At 34.7% G+C, this 16227-nt stretch overlaps 2 protein-coding genes across 4 annotated transcripts; both read right to left on the bottom strand.

The window, feature by feature from the left end:
* Positions 1 to 1677: 1677 nt before the first annotated feature.
* Positions 1678 to 5844, bottom strand: LOC107767351 (BTB/POZ and TAZ domain-containing protein 4). 3 transcript variants are annotated; one of them, XM_075249553.1, is made up of 6 exons: positions 5582 to 5844; positions 4325 to 4574; positions 4019 to 4149; positions 3628 to 3937; positions 2720 to 2973; positions 1678 to 2159 (listed from the first exon to the last, which is right to left on the bottom strand). In XM_075249553.1, exons 2-6 carry the CDS (start codon positions 4556 to 4558, stop codon positions 2123 to 2125), a joined length of 966 nt encoding a protein of 321 aa, XP_075105654.1. In that variant the 5' UTR covers positions 4559 to 4574; positions 5582 to 5844; the 3' UTR covers positions 1678 to 2122. The 3 variants fall into 3 exon arrangements, with proteins under 3 accessions (XP_075105654.1, XP_075105655.1, XP_075105656.1); XM_075249554.1 differs by having other exon boundaries at positions 1678 to 2152; XM_075249555.1 differs by having other exon boundaries at positions 1678 to 2162; positions 2733 to 2973.
* A 1139-nt stretch (positions 5845 to 6983) lies between these two features.
* On the bottom strand, positions 6984 to 12232 carry LOC107767367 (calcium-transporting ATPase 2, plasma membrane-type-like). The gene is made up of 7 exons (XM_016586344.2): positions 11614 to 12232; positions 11018 to 11072; positions 8993 to 10944; positions 8715 to 8873; positions 8071 to 8242; positions 7646 to 7944; positions 6984 to 7537 (listed from the first exon to the last, which is right to left on the bottom strand). The coding sequence occupies exons 1-7, from the start codon at positions 11788 to 11790 to the stop codon at positions 7298 to 7300; spliced, it is 3054 nt and encodes a 1017-aa protein (XP_016441830.2). The 5' UTR covers positions 11791 to 12232; the 3' UTR covers positions 6984 to 7297.
* Positions 12233 to 16227: the final 3995 nt, after the last annotated feature.

Raw genomic sequence — 16227 nt, 5'->3', positions numbered from 1 at the left:
CATGTAACCCATTATTTGAGGTTAATAAAAATGGAGTACTTTATATTCTATTAAATATTACATCCCATAAGAGAATCCCAAATATTTCTAGAATTTTTGTAAAGAAAATTCTATATAAAGTCTTAAGAGTATATATAAAAATGATAGGAGTATATTTATATGTCGGTTTGGTTCGAATTTTTTTACTCAATACCAAACCAATCAAATCAAACCTAATCTGGTTTTTTAATCGGTTTGGTTTGACTTTTCGGTTTGGTGCGGTTTTTCGGTTCGATTTGTACACTCCTAGGTAAACTTTTGTGACTTTACGATCATAGCAAAGTTGTGTGTGTGTGTGTGTGTATATATATATATATATATATATATATATATATATATATATATATATATATATATATATATATATATATATATATATATATATATATATATATATATATTTAAATTTATTTACCTGATTTTGTCTAAGTTTTTCTAATTACGGAAAGTAAGTACAGTTTTTTACAAAATATATACAAATCCGGTCAAAATCTACAATATATCTACAACTTAAATACAATTTTTTTTTTGTATAGAATCCGGTCAAAAACTACAATTTACGTACAATTTATATACAATTATGTTAGTTGTATATATTTTGTGTGCCATTTCTACACACCCGACATACAAAATATATACAATTTGTTTATATCTTCTTTTTCGAGTTTCAATCTGAAATTACAACCAAAATCACTTCGAATCTTCACCAAATTCTCTCAAAATTGAGATACAAATCTCAAGAATATTCCTAATCATTTGCCACAACACTCAATCCAAGCAAATAACAATTTCATCAAACTTGATTTTCGAATTCAAAGCTTTAAAACTTTTAATGGCTTTCAATGGAGTTTCTTTCCACTACCACATATGTCAATGAATAGCGAATATAATAATATAATAAACAAAAATATATGACTAGTAGTATATAATTGAACATTACAAAAATGAATAGCGAATACAATAATATATAAACAAAAATTTATGACTAGTAGTATATAATTGAACATTACAAATTAACCCAGATCAGCAGTTATTCAAAGTTTCCGTGATGCTACACAAAGTTATCAACTTAAGCTTCCATCGGTAAGAAAGTTCATATAAAAATGGTACAACAATGCCAAGTACAGAAATATATATTTGTATCTAGAATTTTAAGTATTAAGAAGATTTCTCCTATTTAATTAAATAAGAAACAACCTAAGAAGAAGAAAAAAAGTAACTTTGTATAAGAAACATCGAAATATTGTATCCTAAATATCTACGTATGTGGGATTGAGTTGGGTGTAATGGAGGAAGAAGAGGGAGAAAAAGGAGAAGATTGGACTCTAATATATTATTTTGTATATAATTGATAAATCGTATATCAACTTGTAATTAAGTTAAAACTGCAATAGTGAGGATAAATAAGTTTTAAAAATAATATAGATAGGTAAAAATCACAAATAAGATTAATGTGACAAAAATAATTTTAAGACTATACTATTATAATAAGAAAAATCAGTGAACAATAATACATGATATTATCTTCAATATGGTGAAGCCAAAAGGGAGACAATTTTGCTGTCTAATCAAATTCGAAATAAACGCTTAAGGCATTAGTGTGCAAGTAGAGAGCATTCCAAAAATAAACCGCAGGGAGCGTATGAATACTTGAATTTTAGCTTTTGAGTCGGTTATGAGTTATGGTCAACAACAATACGAATTACAAACTTAAAGATTGTAGAAATAAAGTGTTATCGGCAAACGGATTTGTCAATAAAGAATCAGATGTAGGTCGAACTAAGAATGTTGACTGTGGCAAGGAACAAATGAAATATTAGTATATGATAACCAAGAAGATTATTGATGGATTCTTATTTTCTATATATCTTCACTGCAGTCTAGCTCATTAATTCTAACTTTGACAGGACTGACTATATGCACGTGAACATGATCATGAGGATTCTAATGAGAAGAATGGCATTCCCGAAATGCTCTTGGATCTTACTATCTTTCTCACCAATATTCGCCATTTTATTTCATCCTTCTTCTTCTGTCTCCTCCTCCTCTGCTTGAAATTCCTGTTCAAACGTCAATCTTTCACTCAATTAATGCTCAAGGAGGAAGTGGTCGACTTTGCTCTCGTTTTGGTATAAAGGAAGTTATTTTTCAAAAAAAAAAATTGATATTTTTATAAGTAATTCTTTTTTGGTATTTGATTATCAAAAGATAAAAAAAGGGCAGTACGGTTGCACTAAGCTCCCGTTATGTGTGGGGTTTGGGAAAGGGCCAGACCACAAGGGTCTATTAAGAGGTTATTTCCACGGCTCAAACTCGTGACCTTCTAGTCACATAACACCAACCTTACCAATTACTTTTCCGAAAAAATATTTTTCATCACAAAGAAAAAATCCCACACTTATGGATGGAAGTTATTTTCCTTTATAACTGTCTTTAACTTTAACTTCATATTATCTATTTCATCTAACACTTGCACACAAATATTAATCTTTAATATTCAAAATTTCATCAAAACATTTATTTCGATTAGCTAATATTATTATTAATCTTTAAAATATATAATTTTTCAAAAAATATTTTTCATTCACTAAGCAAATATTCTACTGGTATTGGAAAAGTTGACCGGATGTTGACTTATGTGTAAACGACCCCGTATTTGAATTTTGATGGTTCTTTTAGCTCCGTTGGGTAATTTTGGCAGTTTTTGCAGCCACCATAAACTCTCATCTTACATCCAGCAAAGTGACGAATGAGCAATTCTAGCCCTTTACATGCTGAATATTTACAAGGTGTTTGATCTTTTTTCAAGACCTTATCGCATGGACCAATGGTTCGACAACCATCTTTGCATATGTGAACTAGAGCCTCCATTGCCTCGTATAGTTGCATATACACTTTTCTCTCGTTGATTTTTCTCATTCTTTCCTTCTTCCTCTGCAAGCAAATTAGAAAAGAGTTCAACTACAGAACACTGACATGACAGTATAAGGAGATTATGTTATTAATTATCAGGTATAACTACAATTAGTTGTCTATAAAAAGTGGAATTATATAGTAATAACCTAAAAATAAGACAGATTGATTTAAGCTATATTCACCACAGCGTAAACAAATTTTACACTATAACGCAATTTAACAGGTTATAGTAGTAGGTAATTACTCTACTTTCTGAGTTACTATAGCATAATAGATATAAAGAATGACACGCATGGGCGAAGCTACATGTTATAAAGGGTGGTCAACTGACCACCCCTCGTCCGAAAATTATACTGCGTATATAGGTAAAATATTAATATTTTAGGGGTATATAACATATATTGAACACTCTTTCTTGGAGATTTTTTTTCACTTCTTTCAAGTTTGAACACTCTTGAGTAAATTCATGGTTTCGCCACTGATGACATGTTATTATAAGTCATTGTGATGGTGTAAGCAATTGATATATTGCGAGTGTGCAAAACTTAAACTACCTAATAAAACAGGTTAAAAGACACTGATAGAATGAACAATTTTTTGACGGTCAATGTAAATCCAGTTAGAGAGAAAAAAAACATAAACAGGATTGACATCATTTAGGATTCAACTTACAATATCCTCATCAGTTACAGATTTAAAAATCTGTTTTTCAAGCACAGGGTGGCTTTTTTTCATGGCTTCCCATCCTTGTGAGGAAGATATAGCCTTGAAATGTTTCAACATAAAACGGTGACAAAAGAGGCTAAGGCGAGGGGCATCACATAAAAGTGCAAGCTGAAAGATGTCAACCACATTGTCCGTAGTTATCAATCCTCGCTCCAGCAGCTGCCGCTCACATTCTCGCTTTAGATGGGGGACTACATATGCATGTGAGAGCATCAATAGATTCAGTGCATGTTCCTGCATTTTGTCTTCTTCATAGCTGCATAGTGCAATTGACATTTAGAGATAATCATGAAAAGGCAGATGCATAGTGATATATTTGAAGGAGAATCATTTTTACCTGGAAGAATACAAGAATCGGATGAAAACTTGAACAGATTCGGGTGGAACCCCACGTATAGAGATTGATCGTCGATGGCCTCGTGACTGTTTCGAGTTCAACATGCTTCTGAATACAGGAGAAGACATACCCTGAAATTAAAGAATCAATGTGTAGACTTTCTTGAGTTTAAGTTGCATACAGAGACGATATATAATTTATTTACACAATTAAGTGTAAGAATCTACCCTAAAGATGACTGGAATTACACTAATGAGTGTAAGATTTAGATTAATTCGAACAACTAGGATTGAATCTCGAATTTACCAGAATAGTAGCATGTGCATAGATGATGCCACCATTATCTGTATTAATTGAGAGATCAGCTCTGTAACCTTCATCAAAGAGGCAATCCCACGTATTCTTCGTAGCACTAAAAATGGAGCAGTGTCGTCTTCTTCGCATTGGTGATATGAACCTGCTCTCATACAAGTTAGTTGGCAATGGAGGCGGATTTGGTACTGTTCTTTCACAAGGAAATTCCTCATTCCTCCGATCCATTTGTTGATCTTGCCTTCTGCAACATTATGAAAAGAAACAACTGCAGTTAATGGTGAGTTGCTTAACGACAAGTGTTTACAGAAACAACCCCGTCCCTCGGTGTGAACCGATGGCCACGTTGCTTTAGCCGAATGTGTCAAGTCGTGCCCTTGGCACTATTACTTTGAAAAGATTAGAATGCTCAAAAAAAGCCTAGTGTCGTATACACCATAGGATATTAGTCCTAATGATTTGTTTAAAATTAGGCAGCAGGTGGATTAGTAATCCGTAGGTGAAACTCTTGAATTTATGAAAGACGAACAGCTAGAAATGCAGTAACACCAAGATGTTTTAGCTAACAAAGAGTTGTTGACCAAAAAGATTTAGACCTTTTGTTGAACCAATTAGATGAGAAAATTTTATGTAAATCCTAGCCAAGAAAATTTATCCTAGATCTAAAATAGAAGATATGATTAAGCAAACAATGCAAGCATAAGATTTAACTATAACTTCGAGTAAATCCCATTATATAAGAAGAGGATGATGATTTTCATAATATTAAACAACAATAAAGAATACATAGATAAAAATGGTCACCGATCTTTAACAAGGTAGAACCACATACATTTGATATAATGAGACTAACGATATATATTGAGGATCTGAGCTTCTTTGCTTCTTCCTCCTTTGTGGGAAGAGAGAGATGAAGATCCCTCTTCTTCTCAGTGTAGATTTGTTTTTCTGTGTAGATTTGTTTTTCTTTTCTTTTTTGGCTTCTTCTTCTCACTTAGTTTATATACTAGGTCTTCTCGTTACCCAACAATCATTAATCATAGTACTTAAATCGTTTGATTATATTACAGGTTGACCCTTTGAAATGCCATAACATTCGCGTTCTGAATTGCGTATCGTTATAGCGTTGTATGAATACGACTTTGGCCCAAGTAACTCTTTGTCGTCTCTTTAAACGTTGATTCTTGTCTGGTCGGATTTTGACCCATACAAGAGTAAGAATCAAATATAATTTGCTGTAGTATATATTACCTTGTTGTGTACCAAGCTGAAGACAACACAGCCAACAAAGATGAAGAAACTGGACTGCTTTCGAGTTACTTGGTTCACTTCCCAGTTCCCCTCTCTAATCCACCAAGATTTTTTGTAATGGTAGAAATTATGTACTACACATCAAATATAATATGCATTGCAGCTGTCAAATGCCAGCTTCTTCTTATAACTATTAAAAGCTCGAGCTCAAATGATTGTTGGGTTGATTATTTAAAGGCAAAAGGAACGATCCAATTTGATTTGGTGAACAAGTTGAGACTACAAGTTATATGTAAGACTTTAATGATATGATATCCGTGTCAGATCAAATGCAATGCCAATATTTTGGTATCTCTGGCCCTGTCGAGTATGTTAAACGTGCGGTGTTTTAAGCCATCAGTGGTCAATTTCCTTTGTATTTTTCTGTATTTTGTTTTTTTCATTACAATCCAAATTCAGTTGTTGCACGCGATTCACGCCTTTGCTCTCTCGCAATTATTACACCTACCAACACACTGTTCTTTCCAAATTAAGAAGTAGTATGATTTTATTTGATTTGATAACAGCTGGTTAGATCAATAAATACCTCTACTTATCACTTGCTATCTTTTAATCACAAACTAAATATTAAAAAATTTGTTAAATTATCGCGAAAATCCCCTGTTTTTCGGCTTGGAGTTAGCTATACATTGTTGCAAATAGATTTAAAATTTGTAACCAAAGAAATTAATGTCTTTATTTTCCAAACAATTGGGTCATTGCCTTTTAGGAGGAGTACAAAACTTGCATTTGGAATGTACATATTCTTTAAAAGCACTATGCAGACCACCAAAGGGCTCGAAAGCCCTGGGAATGAAAAAATAATGGCAGAGAGTGATTCCCCTTCCATGAGCTTTACGTGGTGCGAATCCAAATTAATCGCGACCCTAATACGAATACCTTACAACGGGGTGCGAACCAAAAAATAAAGCACAAAAGAGTACAAGGAAACAAAAAAGACGTAGATTATCTTGGTGGAATGAAAAAGATTGGTGAGATTATCAATATCATAGGCACATCACATAGGCTTGAAAACATACGAGACTTGGAGAAAGAATGAATAGTATGCCTACATCTAAATACTTTCTGTTGGGTGTTTCTTAATTTCAAGGGATATAGTTAATTTAAAACGAAATAATATTCCAATCGGTGGACGGAGAAATAACACAGCAATGTGCTTATGAGCTAAAACCAAGCGAACTAAATGACTAGACTATTATAGCATGTGCAAATATATGCGAAAAAAACTTCACCTACTTGGCAATAGATAAAACAGTGATAAACCATATATATATATTGAACAAAAACTTAAAGCAAAACTATGCTCATGATCAGCAGTTAAAATGGGCAGTCAACAGACTAATTGTTTGAAAGAGCAGCATTGTTTCTATGCACTGAAATTGATGTAAACTACAAGAAGTTGCTTTACAAGCTTGAGCATGACATCCTAAGCCCCAGATACTTTTGTTTCTTCAATACAAAGAAAACTAGGGAAATAGAAGAAAAGCTGGTATCTTACAACTGTGTTAGTGATGCTACAATGCACCAAGAATGGTCACTTCTTTTCCTCCTAGTTGAGGCAAGAGGTTTTTGTGCTACCACTTAGAGTGAGTTACTATGAACAGCTCCTCCTTCAAGTGATTGTACAAAATATCTGGCACCACTACTTCATGAACTTCATAGCTCTATCTTCTTTAAGCCTACAGCAATTGGCATGCCCAAGAACCCGAAAAATACGCTTAGGAACCATTGGCCAAATGAGAGGGGAGTGGTGTTGGCAAATGTCCCCAGATATTCGATGATTATGATTTGGAAGAAAAGAGTTGCACCAATAACTGTCACAAATACATAGTTATCCAGTATGCCTTCCCAAACCTCAACTTTTTCCATCTCTCGCGAGTTTACTTCGTTGAAAAGCTGCATTTAGAATCAAACAGATGTGTAATGTAAACCACTGAAGCTTGTCCTCCAACTGTATTTGATACTAGAAACCATATAATTATAGAAATGTTCTTTATAGTTTACCTGGCAGAAGACAAATGAGTTGAAAATAACTGTGTTGAGGGTAAGGTTAGCATCCGGGCCATCAAGACGGAAAATTGTTTTCCCATATACCTGAAGGAACCATATAATTAAGAACTGATATAAGGATTGGCCCAAGATATTCCTCCACATGACGTTGCTGATAAAATTTCCTTTCCTCCCTACTGGGGCTCTTTTCATTAGTTCATCATTAGGGGGCTCTGTAGCTAGAGCAAGTGCTCCTAACGTATCCATGATCATGTTGACCCACAGAAGTTGAACAGCAGTAAGGGGAGCGCTTCCTGAGGCATAGTTCAAGAAAAAGCATAGGAATGAGTGAAACATAGCATTTTGTTTGTCTATTCAGCAAATGTAATTAAACTCAGGAATGGTAAAAGAATGGTACAGCAGAAGAAAAGGCTCCTGACCTGTCACACAAGCTGAAGCGAAATTAACTACCAATGCAACAATATTAACTGTTAGCTGAAACTGAACAAATTTCTGAATGTTTATGTAGACTGAGCGTCCCCATTTGGCCACTGTAACAATTGTGGAGAAATTGTCATCCAGTATGATAACATCAGCACTCTCTTTGGCAACCTGAAACCAGAAGTCAATAATGTTACATCTCAATTTAACCGTTTGATCTGGCAAATTTTGCAAACAGAGTCAGTGGTCTTAGAAGCTCAACAGCTAAGTGGGACATAATACTATTCCTTTTTGTTTTTCTACAAAGTCAGACGGATATTCCCATCTTATTTTTCATGAAGTTCTTTTGATCAGGTAATAGTCCTTTTATTCCCTCACTAGCAAACAAAATTTTTCGGGGCAGTTGTTGAAAGCATTAGAATTGCGACCTACTTAACGAAGCATGATCCAAACAGTAAAATGCTAAAGCATATAGTGACTCAATGCTCCTGTTTTCTATTTACAGTCCTATGGTACTTATAATCCACAAATTGATTGTACCTTTAACCACATCACCCAATGAGATTTGGTACTTCATTAAGAATCCAGACAAGTAAAGGATTGTGGTGGGAATGAACTAAAAGAATGAAATAATTGTATTTACCTCAGTTCCAGCGATGCCCATTGCAAGTCCAATATCTGCTTCATGAAGTGCAGGAGCATCATTGGTTCCATCGCCAGTGACTGCAACAACTTCATTGAATGTTGTCCGCAACTGCTTTACCAATGTGTGCTTGTCTAGCGGTGAAGATCTAGCCATCACCTGAAGAAGTAAAAATGAATGTAGTCTTAAACTAGAAATCATACCAAGAGTAGAACTTTTCCAGAAGACTTCTCTGCTACAATGACTTCATTCTCTAGTAAACAGAACGAGTACAGTACCTGAATTTTGGGAATCACTTTTAGCATTTCCTCTTGACTCATTTCTCGGAAAACTGGTCCTTCAATGGCTATACCATCCTCTGTCAGTATACCACATTCCCTAGCTATGGCTTTTGCAGTATTAATGTTATCTCCAGTGACCATCCGAACAGTCACGCCTGCCGAACGGCAAAGTGCAACAGACTCCTTAACTCCAGGACGAACGGGATCCTTTATACCTACAATTCCTATACAAGTGTACCCAGAGATTGGAATATCGTCATCAGGAGAGAATCCATTTTCCAAATCCATATAGGCAAGACACAAGGTACGAAGAGCTTCAGTGGCAAACTGTTCAATGGTGGCGTTAAGATTATTTCTTATTGTTTCGTCCAAGGAAACAACGTCACCATTTGAGTTGATTACTTTGTCACAGGCAGCCAAAACTATTTCTGAAGCCCCTTTGGTATGAGCCCTTAAACCTCCTTCAGGAAGCTCAAGCACCACACCCATCCGCTTCTTAGTAGAGTTGAATGGCTCAGCTTTCACAAGTTTTCCTGCTTGTCGTTCTGCTTGAAAATCTCCACCAAGTGCTAAACCAAACTCCAATATAGCAGTCTCAGTTGGGGTTCCCAATATCTCATTCTTCTTGCCCTTGGTAGCTACAACTTCTCCACCAGTGTTGTTAAAAATCGACTGCAGCAAAGTTTTGAGTGCAGAATTTGGCATTTCTGAACAAAGTGCAGATGCATCACCTGGTTTGCTCACATCTTTGGCATCCATACAGAAGCATGTTTTCACTACCGTCATGCGGTTGGTTGTTAGCGTGCCAGTTTTGTCACTACAGATGGTTGTAGCTGATCCCATTGTCTCACAAGCCGCTAGATTGCGGACAAGTGCCTTATCATTCATCATCTTTTTCATGGCAAAGGCAAGGCTTAATGTCACAGCCAGGGGAAGTCCCTCTGGAACTGCAACCACCACAATAGTCACTGCAATGGCAAAGTATTCCAAGACTTCCAGTGCTTCTTCCCCGGACCAGCTCCAGTGGGATCCCTCTTGCAGTTTTCGGCCAAACATCTTCTGCAAGAGTACTGCAAAAGTGACAACAGCAAAGAAAAGGCCTATTTTTCCAATGATTGTTGCCACTCCATTCAGTTTAACCTGTAATGGAGTTTCATCATCTCCGCCTTCACTGAGAGTCGCTATCAGTTTTCCCCACTGAGTCCTCATCCCAACTGTTGTAATCAACATCTTGCAGGATCCATCTTGGACCTTGGTTCCAGAAAGAAGAAAAGGATTCTGAGCATTGACCATTACTGGCTCACTTTCTCCAGTCAAACTGGATTCATCAATTAAAACAGAAAATCCTGAAAGAAAGAGTCCATCAGCAGGGACTTGATCTCCTATCGCAAGATGAACTATATCACCAGGAACTAGATCATATATGGACAACTTTTGTCTGTATCCGTTCCTAGTAACCTGGATACATATTTTCTTCTTCTCTTTGTCAAGGTCTCTGAACTGCAAGGATTGACGATAATCACTTGTTGCTGTAACAAACACCACCAACAAAATACTAGCAACAATACCAAGACCATCATGAGCCCCTATAGGCCATCCCTCCATTGCAATGCCAACAATTAGAGACACAAAAGCGCACGCACCAAGGATCATGAGAGTCATGTCTTGAAGGGCTTCCCAGACAAACAACCAATAGCTCCGAGCTACACTTTCTTGGAATTTGTTAACTCCAAAAATGTCCTGTCTACGGGTTAGAGCAGTTTCATTATCAGTAGATAGTCCATCAGTACTTGACGTGGCCAGCTTATCTGCAATCCCATTTGCTCCTCCATGAAATTTCAGTTTTTTCAGATCATGACTTTCAACTATGGATCCTAGCTCATCAGGGTCGATGTGAAAACCAGCATCTTCAACTTCCTTAGGGACATTGTAATCACTTGCTTGCATGCCTACAATTTCAGAGATTTAATATAAAGAACATCTTAAGAGGTGATTAGACAGAGAAAAGTAAACAAAATTCACCTTGTATGAACTGAAATGCAGCCTTGGAAACCAGCACTGCTACCCTCAGTTTCTCCTGTAGCACATAAAACAGAAGGCTTAGCTAAATTAACCTTGTTTTAGGATATGAAATTGGTGAAGCAAATGTAAATGCATCCCAACTCAATCCAATCACCATGTTGTTGCAAATTCAAATACATCCCAATTCAGCAGGTCTGCTAAAAGACCATTATATTCAGCCATTTTACATGTATCCTCAAAACATATCAGTCAATAAATTACGTCTCAATCAAAAACTAGTATAAGACTTGTTGGTTACAGTAATCATATGGAATAATTTGAGTAATCCAGGTATCAATATTTCGTAACCATTTCTTCTTCAGATATGAAACCAATTTGCTTTAGGAAACACACATAAGCTAAGTTTATTCTCGAGCGTATATACTACCACTTTAATCACAATAAACATTTATGATACTCCAATCATATTGAAAAACAGAAAGAGAAAAGTCTAGCGGCAATTGAAGTGGTGAAACTCATGGAATTTCTTTCCAGCAGAGACAAAAAATCATATGAAATGTCCATTAGAAAATCAACAGAGAGAAGGGAATACATACATGATTAGTACGGCGCATAGCAGCAGCCTCATAACGCTTGGAGAGATTAGCAGTGAAACGAAAACGACGTTTAGGGTTCTTGACAACACCACAAAGGCTCCTCCACCGTTTCAGCACCTCCTCCGACGAGTGCTTCGCCTTCACTCCTCCAAAATTCTCATTCAAATAGCTTTCCATACTTTCTTCTCACCTATTCCTGATTAATTATAACGTCCAAAGCTGTAGTAACAAATATATAGAAATGCACGTTGGGTTCAAGCAAATAATACAATCCGAAGAACCTAAATAGTAAGTACTATATAAGAGGGTGAAAAGAAAAGGAGAGGAAAGTTAAAAGGGGGTATGAAGCTTCTGAAACGAAAAGGGGATGAGTTTGGCGCAAGAACAAACGTACAAAGTTTGGGGAAATTGGAGCTTTATAATTATGAAATGAGACAAAGAGGATCAAAGAGGAGAAGAAGTAGAAGAAGAAGAAGAAGAAGAAGGATCCGAGTTTTGGGTGAGAGAAACTATAACTAAAGTAGAGATGGTATGGTTGGTGGACCTGAATGAAAGCTTTGCTTCTAATACATTTCTTAATTCCAATTTTCATTCCTCGTTTTATGCTAAGAGTTGACGCGGTCAATATTTTGCTGCTACTCGTATACTATTTATTATGCGAAGGGAAAATTAATTAAGGGTGTAATTAGTGGAATTAATTGTGAGAAAAATTAAGCTATTAATGGTGTGACATAACTAGTACTTATTACATATTTTAACATGCTTTGTTCTGATTCTTGATACAACTACTAAATCAAGTACGTACACATATTTGTGAACGGGTGATAGAGTAATTTGAACGTAAAAATCTGCAGATGATCGTCTAAACATTGAAAATAAGATACTTTTATTTATTTATTCCATATCCTAATCGTTTTGAGATAAGTATAATCATGTAGCTAAATATTGAGGGGAATCTCTTACGCGTTTTGTCAGACACGCCATGTACGCGGAAGCACAGACTCCCTTTTTCTTTTTTCTTTTTTCTTTTTTAACAGTGGTGGTTCATCTCAATTCTCACCTACCTTGTAACTTCGTCGTGAACTCCATTCCTTTTCAAGTTTACCGTGTTAGTTATGCAAGTCCGCGCTCCATTATTCCGGTTGAAATTAAAAAACAGTTCGTGTTAATTGAAAAATAGTCATAACTTTAAAAGTAATTAAAAATTAATCACTTTTTATGTAAAGATAAATTTGAACAAAAACACTATTTATAATCAAGAAAATATTTCATACCGGAAGTTCATACACATGTAGGGATATTTATTTGGATCAGATATCTGAAATCCGAACCGATCCGTTCAATTTCAAATTTCGAATTTCGGATTATGTTTATTAAAAATTTTGGATATTCAAACCAGATTCAGATTGGTATAATTTTAACTCAATCCGATTCGAAATCCGAAATTATTAGGGCATATATATATATATATATATATATATATATATATATATATATATATATATATATATATATATATATATATATATATATATGCACTAAGCTTTAATTTCGGATAGTCAGTATTTTCTTTATATCTTCCTCCAAGTTATTACCTTTAAAATTGCTGGATTTAGCTGTATTGGCACTATAGTATTCTCATAATTGCAGAAACATGAATTTTTCTTACTGTGTTCCCTCTTTTACAAAGAAATATACATATGAGTTTGCAACTTTGAGGCATAATAATCCGATCCGAAATCCGAAATATTGATCCGATCCAAACTTTAAAATCTGATCTGGTCCAATATTAATTCGAATCGGATTCGAATTGTATTTTGTAGCATCCAAAATGTGCTAAATCCGATTCGATCCATGCACAACCCTATACACATGTGCTCCAATCTCCAATATATTATGCTGAAACTTTTCATGTGCTGGAGTTCTAGCATAATATGCTAGAAATTCATACAAAGGTGTTCCCATCTCCAGTATATTATACTGGAACTTTCCGTGTTGCAGCAAAAAAGTAGCTATTTTTTAATGACTTTGTAAATGCTAGCTATTTTTTAATTACCAATCCGAAAACTGATTAGCCCGTGATATTTGTACGACTATTCGCTATCCAAGGGCCCTACCAAATGTTCCTTTCTTTACTAATTCATGAATTCGTTCAAATAAATACTCTATCCGTTCAATTTTATTTGGCACGTTTTGACTTTTTACGTCCCTTAAAAAATAATAATTGAAGTGTATAATTTATCATGATAGCCATATTAATTGATGCATATTTTATTGGATTTGAGAAAATGATTTAAAATGAGTAATAAATATTGTGGGTATAACAGGAAAAAAAATTATCTTATCTTAATATGCATAAAGTGGCAAGTAAAAATAAAAATTCATATTTAATATACATGTAAGTAAAAATGAGTAAAAATGAACGGAGGGAGTATATTTTGCCACTTTGGCGTTCTATCGGTCCTTGTAAGTTGTGATCTACATTTGATACTCCATTTTTCAATACAAATATTTTTGGTAACCACAATTTTAACCTTTGAGCTTTCGGTGGATTAGCTCATTATCTGAAAAATTGTTACAAAGGTAAAGAACAAAGGAGCAACTCGTGGCATATTTTTCCGTAGAGGGAGATTCTTGTATATATTTATGACTTCTCATATTGCTTGGCACAGTTACCGCTGTACTAGTTCTTTAACTCAAAACTCCTAAACGTGCTAGGTGGTAGGGGTGTACAAAAGAAACCAACAAATCGCACAAATTCGATAATTCGAATTAAACCGAGAAAAAAATAACAATTATGATTTGGTTTAATTTGGTTTGGTGTTGGAAAAAAAACCCGACCATAATTGATTTGATTTGTTTTTAACTAAAGAAAGTCAAACTGAAACCAAACCAACCTGACATTACATATATAGAAATTTTAGATATATTTAATATATAAATATACTTATTGTGATGTAATTTATAAATATTTCTTAAAAAATTTCATAATTTTATCGTTTAAGGTATTATTTCAAGGTTGGACTTAGAACTTTTGAATATTCCAATAAGTTTTATAGCATTAACATTAGTAAATTAAATAATGCTAACAAAAGCCAAAACCAAAATCAAATCAATACTCATACTAACAAAAGATATTCAATTCAATACTACGAACGGGAATGTATTGAATATTTATTTTTTGTTTTGCAATAATCTAGATAAAAATGCACAATCTATTTTTATTTTTTCTTTAGCGTTTAATCATGTAATTAATATTCCCTTATTAGTCTACTTATATTAGCATGACTTAGTACTTTTAGATTATGTTTATTTTTATTATGGCTTTTTAATTAGCAATATTTATATTACATAATTTTATTATCTTTATTGTTGAATATTTTAGGATAATACCATTACATCTCATATTTTGTATTATTTTCTTGAAAAATACTTTATATAGTTGTTGTAAGCACGTGATTTTTGCCTCACACGAATTACTCCAAAAGAATTCCCAGAATTGGGTCTTTTCTTTAATTATGTGTTATTTTAGGAGTTACTGTGCGATTTTTCTGATTATTTGCATATGTTTGTGTGCATGTTTAATTTAATTAATACATTAAAAATACAAAATCAAATATAGCATCTGCACTTAAGATTTGATTTTTACCTTTTTTGAAATTAATTAATAATTAGGTGTTTTACAAAAATAAAAATTTAAAAAAATTAATAATAACATATTTTTGTATTTTTAGTCAAATTTTGTGATTTTCTTTTAATTTAGTATTGAATTATTTGTGATAATTATTATTTAGAGTTAATTAGTATTTTTAAGTTAATTTGGGTTTTATAATTTAATTTAGATTTTTATTTTAATTTTGGGAAATGAAGAAAAAGAATTTTTGAAAAAAATGAAGAGAAAAGAAACAGGCTCGGCTACTTTGATAAAATTACACAGGCCCAAATCCTTGCACCCGGTTAAACCAAACCCATCGTAGCCCAATCCGTTCCCCAACCCGGTCCATCTCCAGCCTCAACCAAACGATGCCGTTTCAGGCGTCTCAATCTGGACCTTTGAATTAATTTGATCAAACGGTCCCAAAGCCTTCACCCAATACCCAACCTGACCCGTCCGCCCCAGCACCCACTTAGTCAAAACGACCCCATTTGTGATTAGTGATTCAATCGGAGCCGTTGGATTCCAATTATCCAACGGCCCAAATTAAATCGCTAATATAATATACCCAAAACCCTTATCCCTCACCCAAATAAAAACACCTACCTCTTCGTCTCTCTCATCTCTTTAGAGACGACCCCAAACCCTAGCAGTCGCCACCCATTCCCCACCGCTTTCCGGTGGCGGCGTTGGCTCCGTTCACCATCAAACTCACACCACAAAACCTCCTCACTCCCCTCTTTCCAAATCCGTAGCTAGTTTCCCTCGAACACCCCTAGAACTGTTCGAATCTTGATTTAAAGGGATGAACCCTAGCAGCCGCCACCATTCACCACAGCCTTCCGGTGGCGGCGACGCCTCCAATCCCTCCCAAATAAACACCCTGAAACCACCCCACTCCCCTCTTCCTTAATCCACAATCCATTACCCTCGAATCAAACCAGAACTTGTCAAATAAT

This window comes from Nicotiana tabacum, chromosome 3 (assembly GCF_000715075.1).
Source record: "Nicotiana tabacum cultivar K326 chromosome 3, ASM71507v2, whole genome shotgun sequence".
Taxonomy (NCBI): Eukaryota; Viridiplantae; Streptophyta; class Magnoliopsida; order Solanales; family Solanaceae; genus Nicotiana; species Nicotiana tabacum.
The sequence above is the reverse complement of the archived record's forward strand: the minus strand, read 5'-3'. Positions and strand labels throughout refer to the sequence as shown.